This window comes from Prenolepis imparis, unplaced genomic scaffold, assembly GCF_030444845.1.
Source record: "Prenolepis imparis isolate NDT839.2.m4 unplaced genomic scaffold, iyPreImpa1.0 SCAF_9, whole genome shotgun sequence".
NCBI classification, from domain to species: Eukaryota; Metazoa; Arthropoda; class Insecta; order Hymenoptera; family Formicidae; genus Prenolepis; species Prenolepis imparis.
The window spans coordinates 717,950-736,922 of record NW_028141167.1 but is presented as its reverse complement, the minus strand read 5'-3'; the positions used below and the strand labels follow the sequence as shown (position 1 = coordinate 736,922).

Sequence of the window (18,973 nt, the reverse complement as noted above, 5' to 3'; positions counted from 1 at the left end):
CCAATTATTAAAAAAGCGTTGTAAATTTTTCCCCTCAAAATTGTAGCGGATTAAAAAGAATCGCGACAGATGAAATTAAGTTAAAAATAAATTAATTAAAAAATTAAACATTTTTTAATATATTAATATATATTATAATATATTAATATATAATATATTATGATAATAATATAATTATGATAATATATAATATATTAATATATTAAACATATTTTTTTAATAATTAAAAATAAAATTGTAAAAAAAATAATAAATTGTTATTTTATCTTAAGGATGTGAAATATTTTATGTTTAGATTGCCTGCGTTTCGCCGGCTCGTTCAAACGCCAACGAGACCTTAAACACTTTAAGATACGCCGCGAGGGCCAGAAAGATTTCTACGAAACCACTTATAGTGATGGTAAGATCATTGGCTATGCGATTTGGCAAACGCCTAATGTTCAAAGAAATATGTAATGTAATTCTATGAAATGTAAATGGCTATAAATCTCATTTTTCAGGACCCACGTGAAGCTCTAATTCTCAGCTTGAAACGAGAAGTTGGAGCACTTCAGACCGAGAACGAGCATTTAAAAATGACGCTTCATCTCAACGAGACTCAAAATATGATTCGTAGCGAATCCAAAAGTACTAATTGCAAATTTTTAATATCTCTCTCATTGTGTCAATTATCGCTTTCAGAAACATCATATCAGAAACGCGTTAAGTTGCAAGAGAAATAATTAAAATTGTTAGCAATATAATTTTATATAGAATGCTGGATGAGTTAAAACAAATTTTAGTATAATGATAAAAATTTCGTAAAACGTATAATAAAGAAATTTTGAAATCGATTTATAATTTCAAAGATTCAGTATATTCGGTTTCGTGAAATAAATATATTTCTCAATGGATTTTTTTTTCTTTTATGTTTTCTATTAATTCATTGTGAGTGAGACACAAATTTTGTTTGCAGCCGAACGACGGATACCCATGACACCACCACCGGTAGATTTCGACAAATTAGCCGAGATGGAGAGCTCGGAACTGAGCCAACTTATCCACGCATACATCACCGAGAACGAGGCGTTACGTCGTGAAAACGCGGAGCTCTACGCCACGCGCGAGCAAGTGATACGAGACCAGGAACTCGTTTGCCGGGAAAACGAGAGACTACTCAGGAAACTGGAGGACGTAAACTCGTAAGTCTGTTTATAGAAATATCCGCGGCGATATGAGTATACAAGCAAATTACAAACAAATAATTGAAACATGTTGTTTCTCGTTTTTTATCGATTTTCAAGCGTTCTAAAAAAGCTCTTTAATTACGCCTTTATGTTTGTATTTATATTTTAAAATAATTATGAGCTCTTCAAAAAAATTATGAGCTTCTTTTATAACATTTCCTATTTCATATTTGACATATCTTTGTTAAATCAACGATGTGATGTTTAATTTAATATTTTTTCTACTCCATTCGTATATTGCATAATTCATTGTAATTTTATTTCTTTTCTTTAACTCCCTTTTAGTGTTTCGTTTCGCAACGAATTGTTTAAAGATTGTCATATGTTTTTATAGAGTCTGCTGTCGATCGCCTATAATACCAGCGAGACCGTCGTATTCGGCAGAATTATTGCGCGATAACAATGAAGACATACCTGGTGCGACGAATGTCTGGACCAATCCGAACGCTGCTCCCAGCCCGGTGTACTCCTTTTCGAAGGTATGAGTCCGAGTGTATCTGAAAGATAATAAATATAATATTAATATGAATAGAAGAGAAAGAAAGGGAAAAGAGAGGAAAAATTATAGAGTATTATGAATAATATATACATATGAGATTATTATATTTTATTAAGATAATTATTTAAAAGAAAGATTTATCCTCCTCTTTATTTCTTATTGCATAAAAAAATATATACTGAAATAAATCTAATTGTTAAAATATACTTTTATCGTAGCATACAAACAGCGGATTGTATAAATCGGCCGGTAGTATGCCGGAGAAAGTTTTGAAAGAGCTCGACAAACGCAGGATCGTCGGCAGTTACAACAATATTGCCGAGGCTTACAAGGACAAAAGCAGTCACCGCCGACACAATTCGTGGGACAACAGTAATCGGCCCATGATCAGCCCGGAACAGAGAGTCTCTCCAATAGATATAAATCAGTAAGTAACTTTAAGACTTATCGGAATATAATTTAATTCTTAAATTTAAAGAGTTAATTTTTTTAGATAACCGTGATTATATAATTTATTTTTATTTTTTATTAGCATTACATTATCATAATTAATTAATATTTTTTATTAATTAATATACAATTAATTATTTATTATTATTTATTATCAGTCATTATTTTTATAAAAAAAAATTATTTTATAAAAACATTACGAAAATTATATATATAATAGCGTTCAGAAAAGGTCTGTGTAATTAATTTTATCACACATATATTGCATTTTTATATTTTATATATTATTATTTTTATATATATTATCAACTTATTTCGTGGAATTATTCTTGAGAAAGTTTTAAAAAAAATAGTTGCTATGTTAAAAGATATTGCCTGAGTAAGTGTAAAAGTATGTAAAGAATTTACATTGAAACGTATCAAAATGCATCAAACGTCGTACCTAAATGATCATGTGTCTCCATATATTAGTGATCGAAAATTTTTAAATATGAAAGAAAAATTTTGCGTCCAATTGTTATCTTAAATGACGTGTGTTTTAAATTAATTAATGTATTAATTATGAAACCTGAGCAATCTCAATTTCAGAAAAAAAAAATTCTCCGACTAAATTTTATTTTGAAATTTAAAATTTATTTTAATATGTATATCTCATTCTTTGTCTATAATTTTTATATCAAATAAAATTCCACTTGTAGATGCATTTTATATATTACATTTCATTGTAACAATTAAAATTTATCTAAAATTTGTATTTTTGTACATATATATAAATATTAAATGATATCGTGGAAAATCCAGTTAACTTTATATCGTTAATTTCAAAGAGATAAGTGAAAAGTTATATCTTACTCCTGAAAACAATGTTACGCTTTAATCTCTCAGAGATGTGAGACAAGTTCCTCATCTCCGAAGAAGATATAATTTCGAGGGAGACACTCCTGTATCATCGTCTAAGGTCTAAGGTACCACGTTTGACGCTCATCCCCGTAAGCCCCTGATCCCGAGCAAAACCGACTAAACTAACCAAAGACACGCGCGGTGACAGTCAAGGTCGAAGGACGACCTTGCGGCGCACCTCGACGGTTCCTGAGGAGGGCAAGCCTCCGCCTCCGAAAACGGGCGACCAGCCCGCCGCGGACGCCACCGTCGCGACGCCCGTCGAGCAATCTAATCACAGTTCGCCCGATTCGATCCTGAGCGGTCCTCTAGACGTGGGTGGCACGTCCGCCCCCGACAGCGCGGAATCGGTCGCTCCCACCGTTCCCTTTCCGCCGATCTCGCACTCACCTTCGCACTTCGCCGCGACGTCGGAAACGGAAGCGCAGTCGAACCGGAAGCCGCAGCCGCGGGCCAGCAGCGGCAGGAAGAATGCCGAAGGAAAGAACAAGGGCGATGAGCAACGGCCGTTCGGGAGTCCGGTCTCCGTCGACGGCGACGAGGACGACGCGCGATTTTAAGACCGCGAATCTGGAAAAAGAAAAAGATATGAATGATCTCTTCTTTTCGATATCTCGAGGAAACATTAAAGAGCGAAAATTCCCTCTTTCTCTCATTTTATTCTAATCTGCGAGAAACATATCGAGTCAATATTCATTTATTGACTAATCGTACAATTATCTAATTGTAACTGTAAGATACACACGCATGCTAGACAATTTTTTTTCTTAGTTTCTATCATCCTCGAAAACATTGAAAAAGAAATAAGAATTGTACAGAACAAAATATATATATAATATAGATATAAATTAAAGCTGTAAAAGAAATGGATGAATTAAAGTGAATTGAAAGATAATTTTTTTTATATTTATAGTATGTGTATTTATTTATTATATATGTATAAATGATATTTCTTTAATATTTTTCAAATTAATTTCTTAAATTCAGATTTAAATTTATGTTTTTGATATTCTTTCGAACTTGTCGCAATTTTTTAATATTTTTTTAAATCTATACTTATTCGAAGGAAAGAAATACTTGAGATTTTTACGAAAATCGGGATCCTGCGTTTATCACTTACTCGAACGAGCGGCGATAAATTGCGATTGCAAAGTGATAAACACAGAATCCCAATAAAACAATATCGCTAATTGTGTGTAAAGATGTGTTAATATTCTATAAACACACAATTGATAAATATCTCGCGATCAATGGAAGATACTCACGCTCGCTCACGCTTCTCACCTTCCTTCACGGTAACTCAATACGTTTGAATTGTCGGGTACGTTTCGACGCGGCGTCGTTGCGCAACGCGCTCTCTGATTGGCCGGTTCTGCCGCTCCGCGGCGCGCTTGCGCAGAATCGCTCTCGCGTCAAGACGCGCTATGATTGGCTCTCAAGCGCTACCGCGCAAGCGCGCGTTTTTCAAGCCTCTATTATGTTACCATATTTCATATTCTACAAATATGCGCGAGAATAAAAAACTACTAAAATAAATTCATCGACCAAGTTCAGTTTAAAGAAATATCGTTTTTGCTTTGTGTTTTTGTCTATATTTCTTCTACGTTTACGAAAAAAAAGATCATGACTCGACATGAGATGTGTACATGTTTTAACCTATACATCAGTTCTATATTTATGAAAAATATGTCATTGAGGCGGCTTACGTGATTCTTTATCAAGTTATTTCAACTGTCTGACGTAACAAAAAATGAATCATTCATGCGTAATCTACATACTAGTTCATCTTTAATTAAAAACATATTATACATACTCTCCAAGAACGTTTACTAAACATCGGACATATGTTCTCGTTACTCATTATCAGCTGCATCTTCTCTATCTTTTCTTCTTTCTTCTTCAGCGTTTAATTATACACGTATCATCTCTCTCCCGTTTTAAATGAAAAATATATAATCAAACATAATGCAACTGCAAAAAGGTTCCGATTGTGCTCTAACCATAGATATATAAAATACATAACGAAAATAAGTTGCATTATATAGCTGATCTTCTTCGGTAGGTTAGGTTCCTTTCGGATAGACTTCGGTTCGGTTCTGTACTGTGATTGGTGGACAGTTCCATCACAGAGTAGCTCCATCTATGTATTTTTTACATCCATGGCTCGAACCGAACGATGCCATCGACGCGCGCATATCTATATAAGTTCCCTTGTCCGTGGCGCGTCCAATCAGCGATCAGAGCATCAGAGTCGATCGCGACAGCCGAGCGAGAGAGCGTGTGTGCCACGGAAAATACATACGTAAATTCCGCGAAACGGGTGACAAATCCGCGAAAGCTTGTTCGCGACAGCGAATGAGAGAGGAACGCGAGGACGGTGGGGCGAGGAGTCGAGGAGTGCGGTAGCGTCGTCGGTAGGTCGGACGGTGCGTCGCGACGCGAGAATCTCGTCGGCGTTCCTTGGAAAGGGACAAAGGCGGCGATCTCCGAACGGACACGAAGGCGGGGGCTGCGGTGGCGGCGAAGGTGGCGCGAAGGAGGGGAGTGGTGGGGCGACGAGCGACGAGCGACGACGGCGGCGGCAGTGAGGTTGGTCGGTGGTGCGCGGTTCATCGGGTGGCCTGATATTTGCTTTTCGTCCTCGTCCTCGGTATCGTCGTCGCCGTCGATACCAAGGTGCACGTAGGTTCCGTGGTGTGTGTGTGTATTTGTTGCATGCGCGCGCGTGCGGTGGATCAAAAAGAGAGAAAGGAGTAGATACGAGAGAACGGGAGAAGTGAGGGAGCGAAGGAGAGAAGAGAGAGAGAGAGAGAGAGAGAGCGAGAGTGAGAGAGAGAGAGAGAGAGAGAGTGAGAGAGTGAGTGAGTGAGTGAGTGAGAGAGAGAGATAGAGAGATAGATAGAAGGGTGAGAAAGAGAAAGAGTGTGAGCACAATCAGGGGAAACACTCGACGGCACATAATCCGACGTCTCCGTGACCGTCCGTGAAGTCCTCCGATGTCTAGTGCTGAGGTGGCGGAGAGCTCCGTTGATCCCCCAGCCAAGAAGCGACGCGTTGGTGCTGCCAGCACGACGGGAGGAGTCGACGACGAACCGACAACGACGAACGTGGCGGAGATAGACATAGACATGGCGAAGAACGGATCTACGAGCTCCAGCAACAATAGCGGTGGCGGAGGCGGTGGTGGTGGCGGCGTCGGTGGCGACGGCGGCGGTTCCGGTTCCTCTTCCTCGAGCAATAGCGGCACCGGCCGGACGCCCACGGAGATCGACGAGGGCCTGTACTCGCGGCAGCTCTACGTTCTCGGTCACGACGCCATGCGTCGCATGGCGTCCTCGGACGTCCTCATCTCCGGCCTCGGCGGCCTCGGTGTCGAGATCGCCAAGAACGTCATCCTCGGCGGCGTCAAGTCCGTCACGTTGCACGACGACGAGTACATGTGCAGTCTGCGAGAGCTGGGCTCGCAGTTCTATCTCACCGAGAGCGATTTAGGTGAGGGAACGGATTTGCGCGCGAACGACAGCTAGACATCGCGGAAACACGTGAGAAAAGGATGAACGAGGCGCGCGCTTTCATCATTTAGATAATGCTACGCTGTAGGAATCTTCAAACAATTTTTTTTCTCGCGGAATCATGTAAATATCCGATATAGATTGTTGAAAAAAAGAGAACCAGAGTTGATATAGTCCAAAAGAAACGGAGAGATGTAAATTTATAAAAGAAAAACTTTTAATCTTCTTTCCGTAGAGACTGGCTTGTTTTAACTGCACGCTTCTATCTACTTTCAAAATGAAATACACAAGAGACAGTATATTAGTAAATTTTACATAAATTAGACTCGATGCAGGATACAAAAAGGAGATAAATTAAATTTTGAAAGATGCGCAAGATATTTTTTATTTACAAAATTTTGAGTGAATTAAAAATATTCATATTATAGATATGCAAAAATGACTGTAAATATTTGTGACAGTATAGATGAATATAAGATATATATTTTTTCATATATTATATATAAAACTTAAAAAATTGAATTTATCAATTGCTCTAAATTTCTAATTATAAGAAATATATTTCATAAATAAACGATATAAGTTAAGTTGTAGCGATTGATACTCTCTCTTTTAATGAGTTGAAATAAATCAAATACATAGTTTAGTAAAGATACGTATTTTAATATACTTTAAAAAAGAGTGTGAGAAGAGAAAAAATTATAACAAATTGTGTAGAGACGTGTAGTTAAATAAGCTATAATTGTATCTAAAATATTTTATGTGTACATACAATGTTTTTTCTATCAATAGAAATAATCAGATATCAGAATTCTTTTGTCGAATGAAATTTATGAAAATACCAGAGGTCTACTTTTGGTTTCAATGATAAACTCACGCAATCTGAAAGGATAATCTCCAGGACGATAAGATTTAATTAAATTGAGATAAGGCACAATTGCTACCATTAGGCAAATTATAATTCTGCATCAAAATTGCTATTATCTTCACTATTGCATTAAAAATACCATAGTGTACATGCACACTATTAGTGCAAGTCATCGTGAAAAGATTGTCTTGCAAAATATTGCTTAACCCATCTGATGACATGTTCTTTGTTTTTGCTATCTTAATTAAAGATATTTACAGAATGTGTGATAAAAAAAAGAAAAAATTTTGAACATTATACATTAAATATATCAAGTACAATCAATATCATTGTCTCGATATAAATGCATTAAATTAATATAAAATTATATTACTATGAAATATAGAGCGAGCGCGTAAAGTACTGAATTTGAATTAAGAAATATTTAAATTACGTATATATAATTCATAGATAAACAATAATAATGTTATATCAATAATGCTTTGTAATAACTAAAAAAAAAAGATAAAAAAGTATTCTTTGTTAACCAGGGAATTTATCAATTATATGGCATTAACAGTCAAAGTATACGCATATTTTATTTAATTATATTTATTAATAGTTATTAATATTAATGAAACTATATAATTTAAAAATTAGGATAATGAGAATAATATGTAATAGTAATATAATGAGTCGAATATAATTATTCGAATTATTCTAATTTTTAAACTGGAGTAATTACTAGAATAGATAAAAAAGAATCGAACGTGTGCTATAACTAAATTTATTCGACAGGTAAAAATCGCGCGGCCGCGTGCTGCCAGCGTCTGTCGGAGCTGAACAACTACGTGCCTACTCGCCATTATTCCGGTGACCTGACCGAGGCGTATCTCCAGCAGTTCAAAGTCGTGGTGTTGACGGAAATGTCGCTGGCCGAACAGCTGCGCATCTCGCGGATCACTCGCGCCAACGGAATCGCCCTCATAATCGCCGACACTCGTGGCCTCTTCTCCCAGGTATTCTGTGATTTTGGCGACACTTTCACGGTTGTGGACACGAATGGGGAACCGCCGGTCAGCGCGATGGTCGCCAGCATTTCCCGCGACAGCGAGGGTGTTGTCACTTGTCTGGATGACACTCGTCACGGCATGGAAGACGGTGACTACGTCACCTTCTCCGAGGTGCAGGGTATGGTCGAACTGAACGGTTGTGAGCCGACCAAGATCAAGGTATTGGGACCGTATACATTCAGCATTGGCGACACTTCAAGGTAAGGCATGTGTAGGTGTAAGTGTATTAATTATTTTTTGCAAATTTATTATTTAATTGTCCAATCTAAAGGGAAAAAAATTACTCGATTGTATAAAAATATTCTACATTTTCTCTCTGTTTCTTTTGTAAGTAATAATTAATGTATTATAATTATACATATATTATTTTTAGTATTTAATATTAATATTTGTTTCAACTTAACAAGATAGACAATCTAATCAGACCAAACAAATCGAATATCTCCAGGTTCTCCGAATACGTGCGTGGCGGTATCGTGACCCAGGTCAAGATGCCCAAGACCTTACGCTTCGCATCGATGGAGGTGGCCTTGAAAAAACCCGAGTTCCTCGTCACAGACTTTGGTAAATTTGATTATCCGGAACAACTGCATCTGGCCTTTTTGACACTGCATCAGTACAAGGATAATAAATGTGCGTTGCCGCGATCATGGAATCAGGAAGATGCCGACGAGTTTGTCCATCTCGCTGAGAAGATCAAAGACAAATATGGTTTCGACACTGAGATTAATGGTGAATTGCTGCGCACGTTCGCCAAGATATCCGCCGGTAATCTCAACCCCATGAACGCCACGATTGGCGGCATCGTCGCCCAGGAAGTGATGAAAGCCTGTTCCGGCAAGTTCCATCCCATATATCAATGGCTGTATTTCGACGCTATCGAATGTCTGCCCACCGATTGTTCGGAACTCACCGAGAAGGAGTGCGCTCCCATCGGATCCCGTTATGACTCTCAGGTACGATAGAATTGCCGAGTATATTTGGTTAAAGTTCTTTCTTCTCAAACACAATTTTAGAGAATTTTAATAAAGTTTAATGTTAAATAAATTCGATATAAAATCGCGATTCGAATAGTTTGTAAAACCGAAATATAAACACCAACTTTAATTGTTTGATTATCGAAGATAATCATTAATTCAATTATGTTTCTTTTTCAGATGGCAGTTTTTGGCAAAAAATTCCAGCACCAACTCTGCAATTTAAAATACTTTGTGGTAGGTGCTGGCGCGATCGGTTGCGAATTGCTGAAAAACTTTGCGATGATCGGCGTGGGCGCGGAAGAGGAGGGTTGTGTCACGGTGACCGATATGGACCTGATCGAAAAATCCAATTTGAATCGACAGTTTCTATTCAGACCAGCGGATGTGCAGCAATCCAAGTCATCGACTGCGGCCAGAGTTATCAAAGGCATGAATCCGTATATGAACGTGGTCGCGCATGAGAATCGGGTATGTCCGGAGACGGAAAAGATCTACAACGACGATTTCTTTGAAGTGCTGGATGGCGTGGCGAACGCGCTCGACAATGTAAATGCGCGCATCTACATGGATCGTCGTTGCGTATACTATCGCAAACCCCTATTAGAATCCGGTACCCTCGGCACCAAGGGCAACACCCAAGTAGTAGTGCCATTCTTGACCGAATCGTACAGCTCGTCGCAGGATCCGCCGGAGAAGAGCATTCCGATCTGCACACTCAAGAACTTTCCCAACGCCATCGAGCACACCTTGCAGTGGGCCCGCGATAGCTTCGAGGGACTGTTTCGTCAATCGGCGGAGAACGCGGCGCAGTACATCTCCGATCCACAATTCGTTGATCGGACACTGAAACTGCCCGGTGTGCAGCCCCTTGAAGTATTGGAATCTGTTAAAACGGCCTTGGTCGACGAGAGACCGAGCACCTTTGCCGATTGCGTGGCTTGGGCTCGTTGTCACTGGCAGGAGCAGTACAACAATCAAATCCGCCAGCTACTGTTCAACTTCCCGCCGGATCAGGTGACCTCGAGCGGTCAGCCTTTTTGGTCCGGCCCGAAACGTTGCCCGGACCCATTGATCTTCGATGCTAATGATCCCCTACACATGGACTATATCGTCGCCGGCGCCAATCTCAAGGCCAAAGTTTACGGAATACCCACAAATCGCGATAGAGAGGAGACTGCTAGAATTCTCGCCACCGTCAAAACACCGGAATTTACACCCAAGTCCGGCGTGAAGATCGCTGAAACGGATTCGCAGGTAAGAAATAGATTAATGCTTTGAATCATTCCTCGAACAACGGACAAAATTATTTGATTTTCGATACGAGTGTGTTATTCAAAATTCTTGAAAATCTTCGAAATCATGTGTCAATAGTAAAGCATTCGAAATCAGGATTTTTTGATCGATGTAATTTTATAGAATCAAACGAGAGGAGATTGAAAGATCGGTTTTGTGTTTGCAGGTGCAAGTGTCAAATGGCAGCGGTAACATCGATCACGAGCGACTATCGCAGTTGCAGGAAGAATTGCCAAAGATGGAGGAATTAAACAGCCTGGCGATATATCCACAGGATTTCGAAAAGGACGACGATACCAATTTCCATATAGACTTCATTGTTGCGGCGTCAAATCTGCGCGCCACCAACTACAAAATCTCACCGGCTGATCGGCATAAGAGCAAATTGATCGCCGGCAAGATTATCCCGGCGATTGCCACCACTACCTCGGTGGTGGCTGGTCTCGTCTGTCTGGAGCTGTACAAACTGGCGCGCGGCGTTCGCGATTTATCACTGTACAAGAATGGCTTCGTGAACCTGGCGTTACCATTCTCCGGTTTCAGCGAACCAATCGCTGCCCCCAAGCTCAAGTACTATGACATCGAGTGGACGCTATGGGATCGCTTCGAAGTGAAGGGCGAACTGACACTCAAGGAGTTCCTCGACTATTTCAAGGAACGTCACAATCTCGAGGTGACTATGCTGTCGCAAGGTATCTGTATGCTGTATTCATTCTTCATGGCAAAACCCAAGTGTCAGGAGCGCATGGGACTGCTCATGTCGGAGGTGGTGAAAAAAGTGTCGAAGAAGAAGCTGGAGCCGCATGTGCGCGCACTCGTGTTTGAGTTATGTTGCAACGACGAGGACGGGAACGACGTCGAGGTGCCGTACGTGCGCTATACTTTGCCTTGACTCGCCCGCGCAACCTCCGATCGCGCCAGATGATGTCTACTTAACTAAGACACTTTTAGCCGGCGTATATCTAGTGATTTCTACAAATTTATATTTTACGACGATGTAATACACAGAGGAGACGTTACCGCTGCCGTTCCTCGTCTATGAACATCCGTATGAGGCACTCTTTCTTTCTGTATTATTAATTTTTGTTTCTTTCTGCCGCGTCCGGACTCGTTCCTACCGCCAGCGCTTAGTAATAATTATTTCAAGCACGTGCAACATTGAATTTTTTTCTTTGGTTTAACGAATAAGATTAGGGGCGAGCTTTGTCTCCAGGCTTTCTTGATCAGTCGTTACAAAAGTGTTGAATTAAGTATCAAAAACAAAAAATCAGACAAATTGCTTTTCATTTATATATTCTTTCGAAATAAATATGGGATAAATGCCTATTCCTATATTTTTCTATAAAATATTTTAGTTGTAGGATAAGTCCTTTTTTTAATTTGTGAAACATGTGGAGCAAATAAAAAAGTAATTTAAAAAGTATATTTTTTCAATTTTACTACATATTACTATAATTATGTAAATTTATTTATAAATCAAATAAATTATTAAGGCTCCTGGTACCTTGCCGAGCATGTCGGAATCGTGACGTCAGAGGCGAGAAAACACGCTATTTTTTTTTAGATGCCATTTCTAAATAAAAACATATTTGCATAAAATAACACTTAAGATCTCTTTAATACACTTCTAAAAAACTATCCTTTTCTCTTTATAATCAATCAACAGCTGTAAAATGTAATATGAGGCCCAGTCCTTCTGGTCTTTGCACATGCGCAGTCATTCCGCATGTCAAAGTCTGATATCTCGATCATTTTACGGTTGTTGATTGACTGTCAAGGGAAAAGAATAGTTTTCGGCGTTTTTTAGAAGTGTATTAAAGAGATCTTAAGTGTTATTTTATGCAAATATGTTTTTATTTAGAAATGACATCTAAAAAAAATAGCGTGTGTTTTCTCGCCTCTGACGTCACGATTCCAATATGGCCGCGGTGAGCACCCAGGAGCCTTAACAAATTTAGGATATATTATAAAAAAATTGTATTGCAAAAATTTCTCACTTTGATATTCGCAAAAATGAAATCATGATGAATCTCAATTTCTTATTTCTGATTTCTGATATCCTAATGCATGCAATTGCAATGACTAATCTTTGGAGCCTCTCAATTCAGTTTTCTAGATAACTTCTATTTTTGTGTTCTTTGCTGTATAACTTATTTCAGTCAGTTTGCTCACAATACGCTATAAGGCGTCACGATCAAATAAAGAAAAAAAATAGAAAGAATAAGTATAAGCGAAGTCGCGATAACTATAATAACTCAAATTTCTACAAAAAAAAAATTCGAGTTCGATTTGCGTAGAAAATCTTTAACGAAACGATTAAAACTCTTTTCTAGTTCATTACACACACACATACACATGTTATACTGTATAGAATCGGATGTAAATTAAACTATAGGGAAAACGAGGATCTTCAGGCCGATATATATTATTAGGTCTTTAAACGTAATTTCGTAGAGAGATGTGTGAATAATCAATATCGAATTTTTTAGTTTGGACGCGATATGCGATCTTGCCTTTTTCTCTTCTATTCTATTTCTTGCAAACAAACTGCTATTTCAATAGCAAGGGAACAATTACTTGAGAAATACACATTTCTTTTCTCTAATTTTTTGAATGTTTTCGCTAATCTGAGATTCAATATATGCGTGCAGTAAGTTTATATAATTTATGATATAATTACGTCGTTTGTCTAATTTATCCGCTTCGCAACGTCCTTCTTGAATAATAATAATAATAATAATATTAAAAATAATAATAGTAATAATAATCTAATAATAATAATAATGGATAAACTATTGGCTAAGCCTGGTTGTTGTTACGACGGATACACTGCATTTAAATTTATAAAAAAGATGTCTTTGAAGGAAAGAGAAGCTTCTAAAAAAAAGAAAATACAAAAACAAATTGCATACACTCTAGACTCTAGACCAAGGGAGATAGCAAACAAAAATGAAAAAAAAGGGAAAATATTTTGTTAATTTTAGGATATAATGCGGATATTTATTATGTATCATTTCTCTCGTCGATAGATAACAAATAGATGTGTTTGGATTTCAAGACGTATGAAGTATAATAATGTGAAAATAAAATGGGAAATATATCTCTGATGTGTGTGTGAGTTTTTTATTTTCTAGTCACCTTTAAATTAGACTTTAAACATATTCAGCATTTTTGCGGATAAATAAACAATATCGAGAGAGATGGTTAACTTTTTTTCGAACGCGAAGAAATTAAAATCGCTATAATATAATTAAAAAAAAAGTATAATTTATCACATTATTCTGTTCTTATTATTAATCGACATAATAATTATTTTCGTATGCCTATAGAATATCTGAAACTGTATAAAAAAATATATTTAATTTTTTTTTAATTTAACTTTTTAATTAAATAATCTCTCCTTCACTTTCGGGACTTCAAAAATTCTCAGCTCATGGGTGCTCACCGCGGTCATATTGGAATCGTTAGAGGCGAGAAAACACACGCTATTTTTTTTTAGATGTCATTTCTAAATAAAAACATATTTGCATAAAATAACACTTAAGATCTCTTTAATACACTTCTAAAAAACGCCGAAAACTATTCTTTTCCCTTGACAGTCAATCAACAATCGTAAAATGATCGAGATATCAGACTTTGACATTTGGAATGACTGCGCATGTGCAAAGACCGGAAGGACTGGGCCTCATAATATTACATTTTACAGTTGTTGATTGATTATAAAGGGAAAAGGATAGATTTCGGCGTTTTTTAGAAGTGTATTAAAGAGATCTTAAGTGTTATTTTATGCAAATATGTTTTTATTTAGAAATGGCATCTAAAAAAAAATAGCGTGTGTTTTCTCGCCTCTGACGTCACGATTTCGACATGGTCGGCAAGGTACCAGGAGCCTTAATAGCCAATTACGAATTTTTCTTGATAAAAAGCTTCTCTAGATAGGCCGTAATCGATGACGAGAGTTATTTCTCTATGTTCATTGGCTGTCCGTTGGTCTCTCAATGAAACATGAAACCGGCGTATAGGCAAATTCCCTAGGAAGCCTAACCAGCCATATAGATAAGAAGAAGAAACATGAAACCAATCACACTTCACGCGGCAATACAACCCTAACCTTTTCAGAGACGAATCACGAGAGACATTTGCAGTGTATATATGTAGATGGAGATATGTGGATCGAGGCCGTTTTTTTTTGAGGTTATCACGCGCAACGCTTGTCAGCCGTAAATAAGCGCTGGACATTGTCAAATATCACACGATGGGAGCGAAACGCCTAATTTACGTTTGTTCCTTGATTCTCATCTTTTATCTTTCGCTCGTTCTTTGTGAAATCGAGCCGCGTTATGATGAGAAACTTCAACTATCCGCGACGTCGACGGTGAGTTCTCTCGATAATCTTTCAAATCCTTTTGACTGTAATACATTTAAAAAAATTAATTCTTGAAAAAAATTCTCTTTAATTAAAAGAAAAATATTAAAGAAAGTTTTCTGACACGTTCAACTCCTCTGCTTCTTAAGGAAAACATTAAAAGGAATACCTAAGAAAACTCTTAAGAAATCTCTCTTCGAATGTTTTAAAAAAATATTTCAAAATTATACCTTAACATATAAATAATTTAATTCTAAGGAAGCTCCCTGTATCTCAAATCCAAATCCTTGTTTTAAATTGTTTAAAATTTTTTAGATTTTGCCAGAGTTTGTCTCCGAGAAGCCACAGGACAGATTAGGCTTTTTACATGCCTTCGTAGCATCTTTGTCGGTGATTGTGGTATCGGAGTTGGGTGACAAGACATTCTTTATCGCCGCTATAATGGCGATGAAACATCCAAGATTGACTGTATTCGTTGGAGCAATAAGTGCCCTTGCGCTAATGACTATTCTATCAGGTATCATTAATAAAGTAAACACATCTGTTAGCAGTTTTATAGAGATTATTTTTTAATAGCTTTGCATATAGAAACATTTTTTTGAAAATTTAATTTATAATCTTTGTAGTAATTTAAAATAATAATAATGAAATAATAACTTGAAATAATAACTTACGTGTCTAAATATATTTTGTGTTGTTTGAAGCAAGATATAATGGTGATGTTTTGGTACAGAAAATTTTGAGCTTTATATGTTACTTTCAGTGGTGTTTGGATATGCAGCCACGATAATTCCTCGTGCATATACCTATTACATTTCTACTCTTCTCTTTGCTCTATTCGGATTAAAAATGTTACGAGATGGATACTACATGTCGCCAACGGAAGCACAGGAAGAATTGGAAGAAGTTCAATCTGATCTGAGAAAAAGAGACGACGAGGTAAACTTCTCTTGAAGAATTAATTAATAGAGTGTAATCAAAAAAAGTTGTTTACTTTAAACGATACTTCCAATGTTTTTGCGAAAAGTTGAATAATCTTAAAAAATGTGGAATTGTTCGGGAAGGCACGTTGTGCAAGATGCTTGCGCTATCCTGCCTAGACAAGATTCTGGAATTGGATTATGATAATGTGTGGAATAATCTTGAAAGATCATTTCTTTCAGTACGAAAAGGAAACAACGAGTACTTTAGTCCAGGATCCCGAAACCGGAGTAATACGAAAAACAACTAAAACCAGTGCGCTCATGCTGCTTTCCAGGATATTCCTCCAAGCATTTACTCTTACTTTCCTCGCAGAATGGGGTGATCGTTCTCAGTTAACAACCATCATCCTTGCAGCAAGAGAGGTATTTTTGTAGCTATTACTGTAACATGTAGCGTCTTTACATTTAATTAATGTTTAATTATGATTATATTTCAGGATGTTTACGGAGTTATATTAGGTGGAATACTAGGTCATTCGTTTTGTACCGGTTTAGCAGTATTAGGAGGGCGTATAATAGCTCAGAGGATATCAGTAAGAACAGGTAATATTAATAATATAAGATTGTCACCTTGTATGAACTAATTAGTAAGTAATGCTCTCGATATTTTCAGTGACCATTATTGGTGGATTGGTATTCTTACTGTTTGCCCTAACTGCACTCTTTGTCAATCCTGTGGAAGACGTTTGAATATCTTCCTTAACTTACAAACTCCGGAGATTTCTACCAGTATTTTTATTTACTTTGTGAATTTTGTAAATCGCATATATTGTGTAAGAGCTTATTGTATATTTGTGTACAGTATGATTCTATACTTATGGAATCACAAAGTTAACTATGAGTTGGCTAATTCCAGCCAGAGAACTGTCTTCTTAATATAAGTGGTAGACTTATTATATATACATATATGTAAATATGGTCATCGAGGAATGTCTTAGTTAAAAATGAGATATTGATGCACATATAAATGTGTAAAAATTTTTGCCGGTATCAACTAGTGTCGAAAAACGATTAAGATATCGTATATTTAGATCAAAGTTAAACAATTTTATCATTATTTCATTATTATTCAAATGATATATTTTACAAAATTTTATCATATTTGAATGATAACTGATATATGTATATAGGGGGCATTCAGAGCGTGAAAATCATAGTACAATAATACTTTAAATTTGCATATCTAATTTGTTAGCTTAGATGTTGAAATACATTATTCAGTTGTACTTCATACTAATAATTGTACGATTTCTATTTATAGATCATTTGTAAGATAGTAAAGAGAAATAGTTTTCTCTCATATAGAGACAAAATGATGTAATACACATATATAACAATAATACAAAGTAATGTTGTAAAACATGAAACAGAAAGAATGTGAGAAGGAATGTTCATTTTTGAAACAATGGAACAAATAGAAAATTTAGATAAAGACTTTATAAATTACCATCAATCCACGCGATATCGACTATTTAAAATAGATCGAATAAAGAGAGACTATATTTTAGAGAAATCTATTTTAATTATATATTGTAAGAAAGAGAAGCTTATATCGAAATAAATAAATATTATAAAGTAGAGATATTACAAATATTGAATTGTTCTATATGAAAATCATAGAGTAATATACGAGTTTCTCTTAGTGTTTTCACAAAATTTTTATGACTTAAAAAATCGCAAAAAATGAAAACTTCACCAAAAATGTATGTTTTTCTAACTTTCAAAATCCAACATTTCATACTCCAATGACTCGATACGAAATATTATAACTAAACGAAAAAAAAAAAGTTTGTCTACTGAATCATCTTAGATCTCATCCTTCTCATGGGACATACATTTTACAGTTTTGTCCAATATCACTTTTATTAGTGCATGTATATACATGTTCTATTTACACTACAGAATATAAGTCTTCGGGAAAAGCGGTAAGTTTTCAAATATAGCAAGTATTCGAGTCGTATACTCGTAAGGTTCAAATAGTAAATCACTAATTTTTTTATGTTATTAGCTACGTTTTCTTCTGGGTTTTTTTTTTTTTTTTTTTTTTACTTTTCGAGAATCGTTAATATAGAATTGGTGGATACATTTTTCATCGTCGAGCCATAAACATCTTTCAACTTAAATTTTTTTTAGTTACAAGTATCCTTACGATAATAATATAATAGAAGAAAAACTAATTACATTAGTATTCATAATTGTAATTTGTGCGTGTGTATTTGTATGCATGTGTATTTTTTGTTTTGTGTACAAATACTTTTTGTAATATAGTAATCAATTTATATAATTTGTATGATTATTCGAATTTGTGATTAAAATAAATAATTTAATTTATTATAAGTTAATTCGTAATGGACGATCAATTTGTAAAACTATAGTATTGTCAGTAAATACGTATGTAATTTGTTAACTTTGTGAGATTTAGTTTCTTTATTTGTAACTGGAATATTATTAAAAATTGCTCAAGACACCTTTTTTAAATAAAATTATATCAAAATATTGAAACTTGTAGTCGAATATTCAATCTCGTTTCTTATCTCGGAAGATTGACGATTATAATTTTTCTAACTTTTGGATTTTTTTTAGTTATGAGCTTTTTACGGCTCAACGCTCAATGTCGTTTTGTTACATCGAGCAATCCTATCTCCATAAATACTGACAGGGATATGATAGAGTTTTGCGTCTCAATAAATAAAACATAACGTTGTTTTCACGAAACCTCCTATGTGTATTTTTTTTATCTTTCTGATATTCATGAAATATTTCTGATATTCACGATCATTAGAAAGATTTTTTTTTAAATTATTAAATATCTTTATATCTCTCGCTATTTCGTGCGACGAGATA

The 18,973-nt window shown here is 36.1% G+C and overlaps 3 protein-coding genes across 3 annotated transcripts in view; 2 read left to right on the top strand and 1 right to left on the bottom strand.

Moving 5' to 3' along the window:
* The window catches only part of Myo61f (unconventional myosin 61F), a 41,702-nt gene extending 36,622 nt beyond the window's left edge, over nt 1–5,080 (bottom strand). The window contains exons 1-3 of the mRNA XM_083047005.1: nt 4,889–5,080; nt 3,466–3,645; nt 1,641–1,723 (exon numbers count right to left, since the gene is read on the bottom strand). Coding sequence (XP_082903131.1) covers nt 1,641–1,723; nt 3,466–3,645; nt 4,889–4,948 — 323 coding nt within the window. The 5' untranslated portion in view covers nt 4,949–5,080. The remainder of the gene's footprint in view (nt 1–1,640; nt 1,724–3,465; nt 3,646–4,888) is intronic.
* A 224-nt stretch (nt 5,081–5,304) lies between these two features.
* Nucleotides 5,305–13,887, top strand: Uba1 (ubiquitin-like activating enzyme 1). Its single transcript, XM_083047010.1, has 5 exons — nt 5,305–6,567; nt 8,233–8,707; nt 8,956–9,463; nt 9,665–10,741; nt 10,947–13,887. The coding sequence occupies exons 1-5, from the start codon at nt 6,072–6,074 to the stop codon at nt 11,670–11,672; spliced, it is 3,282 nt and encodes a 1,093-aa protein (XP_082903136.1). The 5' UTR covers nt 5,305–6,071; the 3' UTR covers nt 11,673–13,887.
* A 1,022-nt stretch (nt 13,888–14,909) lies between these two features.
* On the top strand, nt 14,910–17,825 carry LOC145940306 (putative divalent cation/proton antiporter TMEM165). Its single transcript, XM_083045254.1, has 6 exons — nt 14,910–15,155; nt 15,462–15,663; nt 15,910–16,085; nt 16,310–16,492; nt 16,567–16,672; nt 16,743–17,825. The coding sequence occupies exons 1-6, from the start codon at nt 15,036–15,038 to the stop codon at nt 16,817–16,819; spliced, it is 864 nt and encodes a 287-aa protein (XP_082901380.1). The 5' UTR covers nt 14,910–15,035; the 3' UTR covers nt 16,820–17,825.
* Nucleotides 17,826–18,973: the final 1,148 nt, after the last annotated feature.

What these genes read in the sequence shown, in the direction of transcription:
- LOC145940306 (XM_083045254.1), top strand. Translation starts at nt 15,036, where the DNA reads ATGGGAGCGAAACGCCTAATTTACGTTTGTTCCTTGATTCTCATCTTT. An exon ending in TCATCCTTGCAGCAAGAGAG is followed by an intron (nt 16,493 to 16,566) that starts GTATTTTTGTAG and finishes ATTATATTTCAG; the next exon opens with GATGTTTACGGAGTTATATT. An exon ending in GAGGATATCAGTAAGAACAG is followed by an intron (nt 16,673 to 16,742) that starts GTAATATTAATA and finishes CGATATTTTCAG; the next exon opens with TGACCATTATTGGTGGATTG.
- Uba1 (XM_083047010.1), top strand. Translation starts at nt 6,072, where the DNA reads ATGTCTAGTGCTGAGGTGGCGGAGAGCTCCGTTGATCCCCCAGCCAAG. An exon ending in AGCATTGGCGACACTTCAAG is followed by an intron (nt 8,708 to 8,955) that starts GTAAGGCATGTG and finishes GAATATCTCCAG; the next exon opens with GTTCTCCGAATACGTGCGTG. An exon ending in TCGCTGAAACGGATTCGCAG is followed by an intron (nt 10,742 to 10,946) that starts GTAAGAAATAGA and finishes TTGTGTTTGCAG; the next exon opens with GTGCAAGTGTCAAATGGCAG.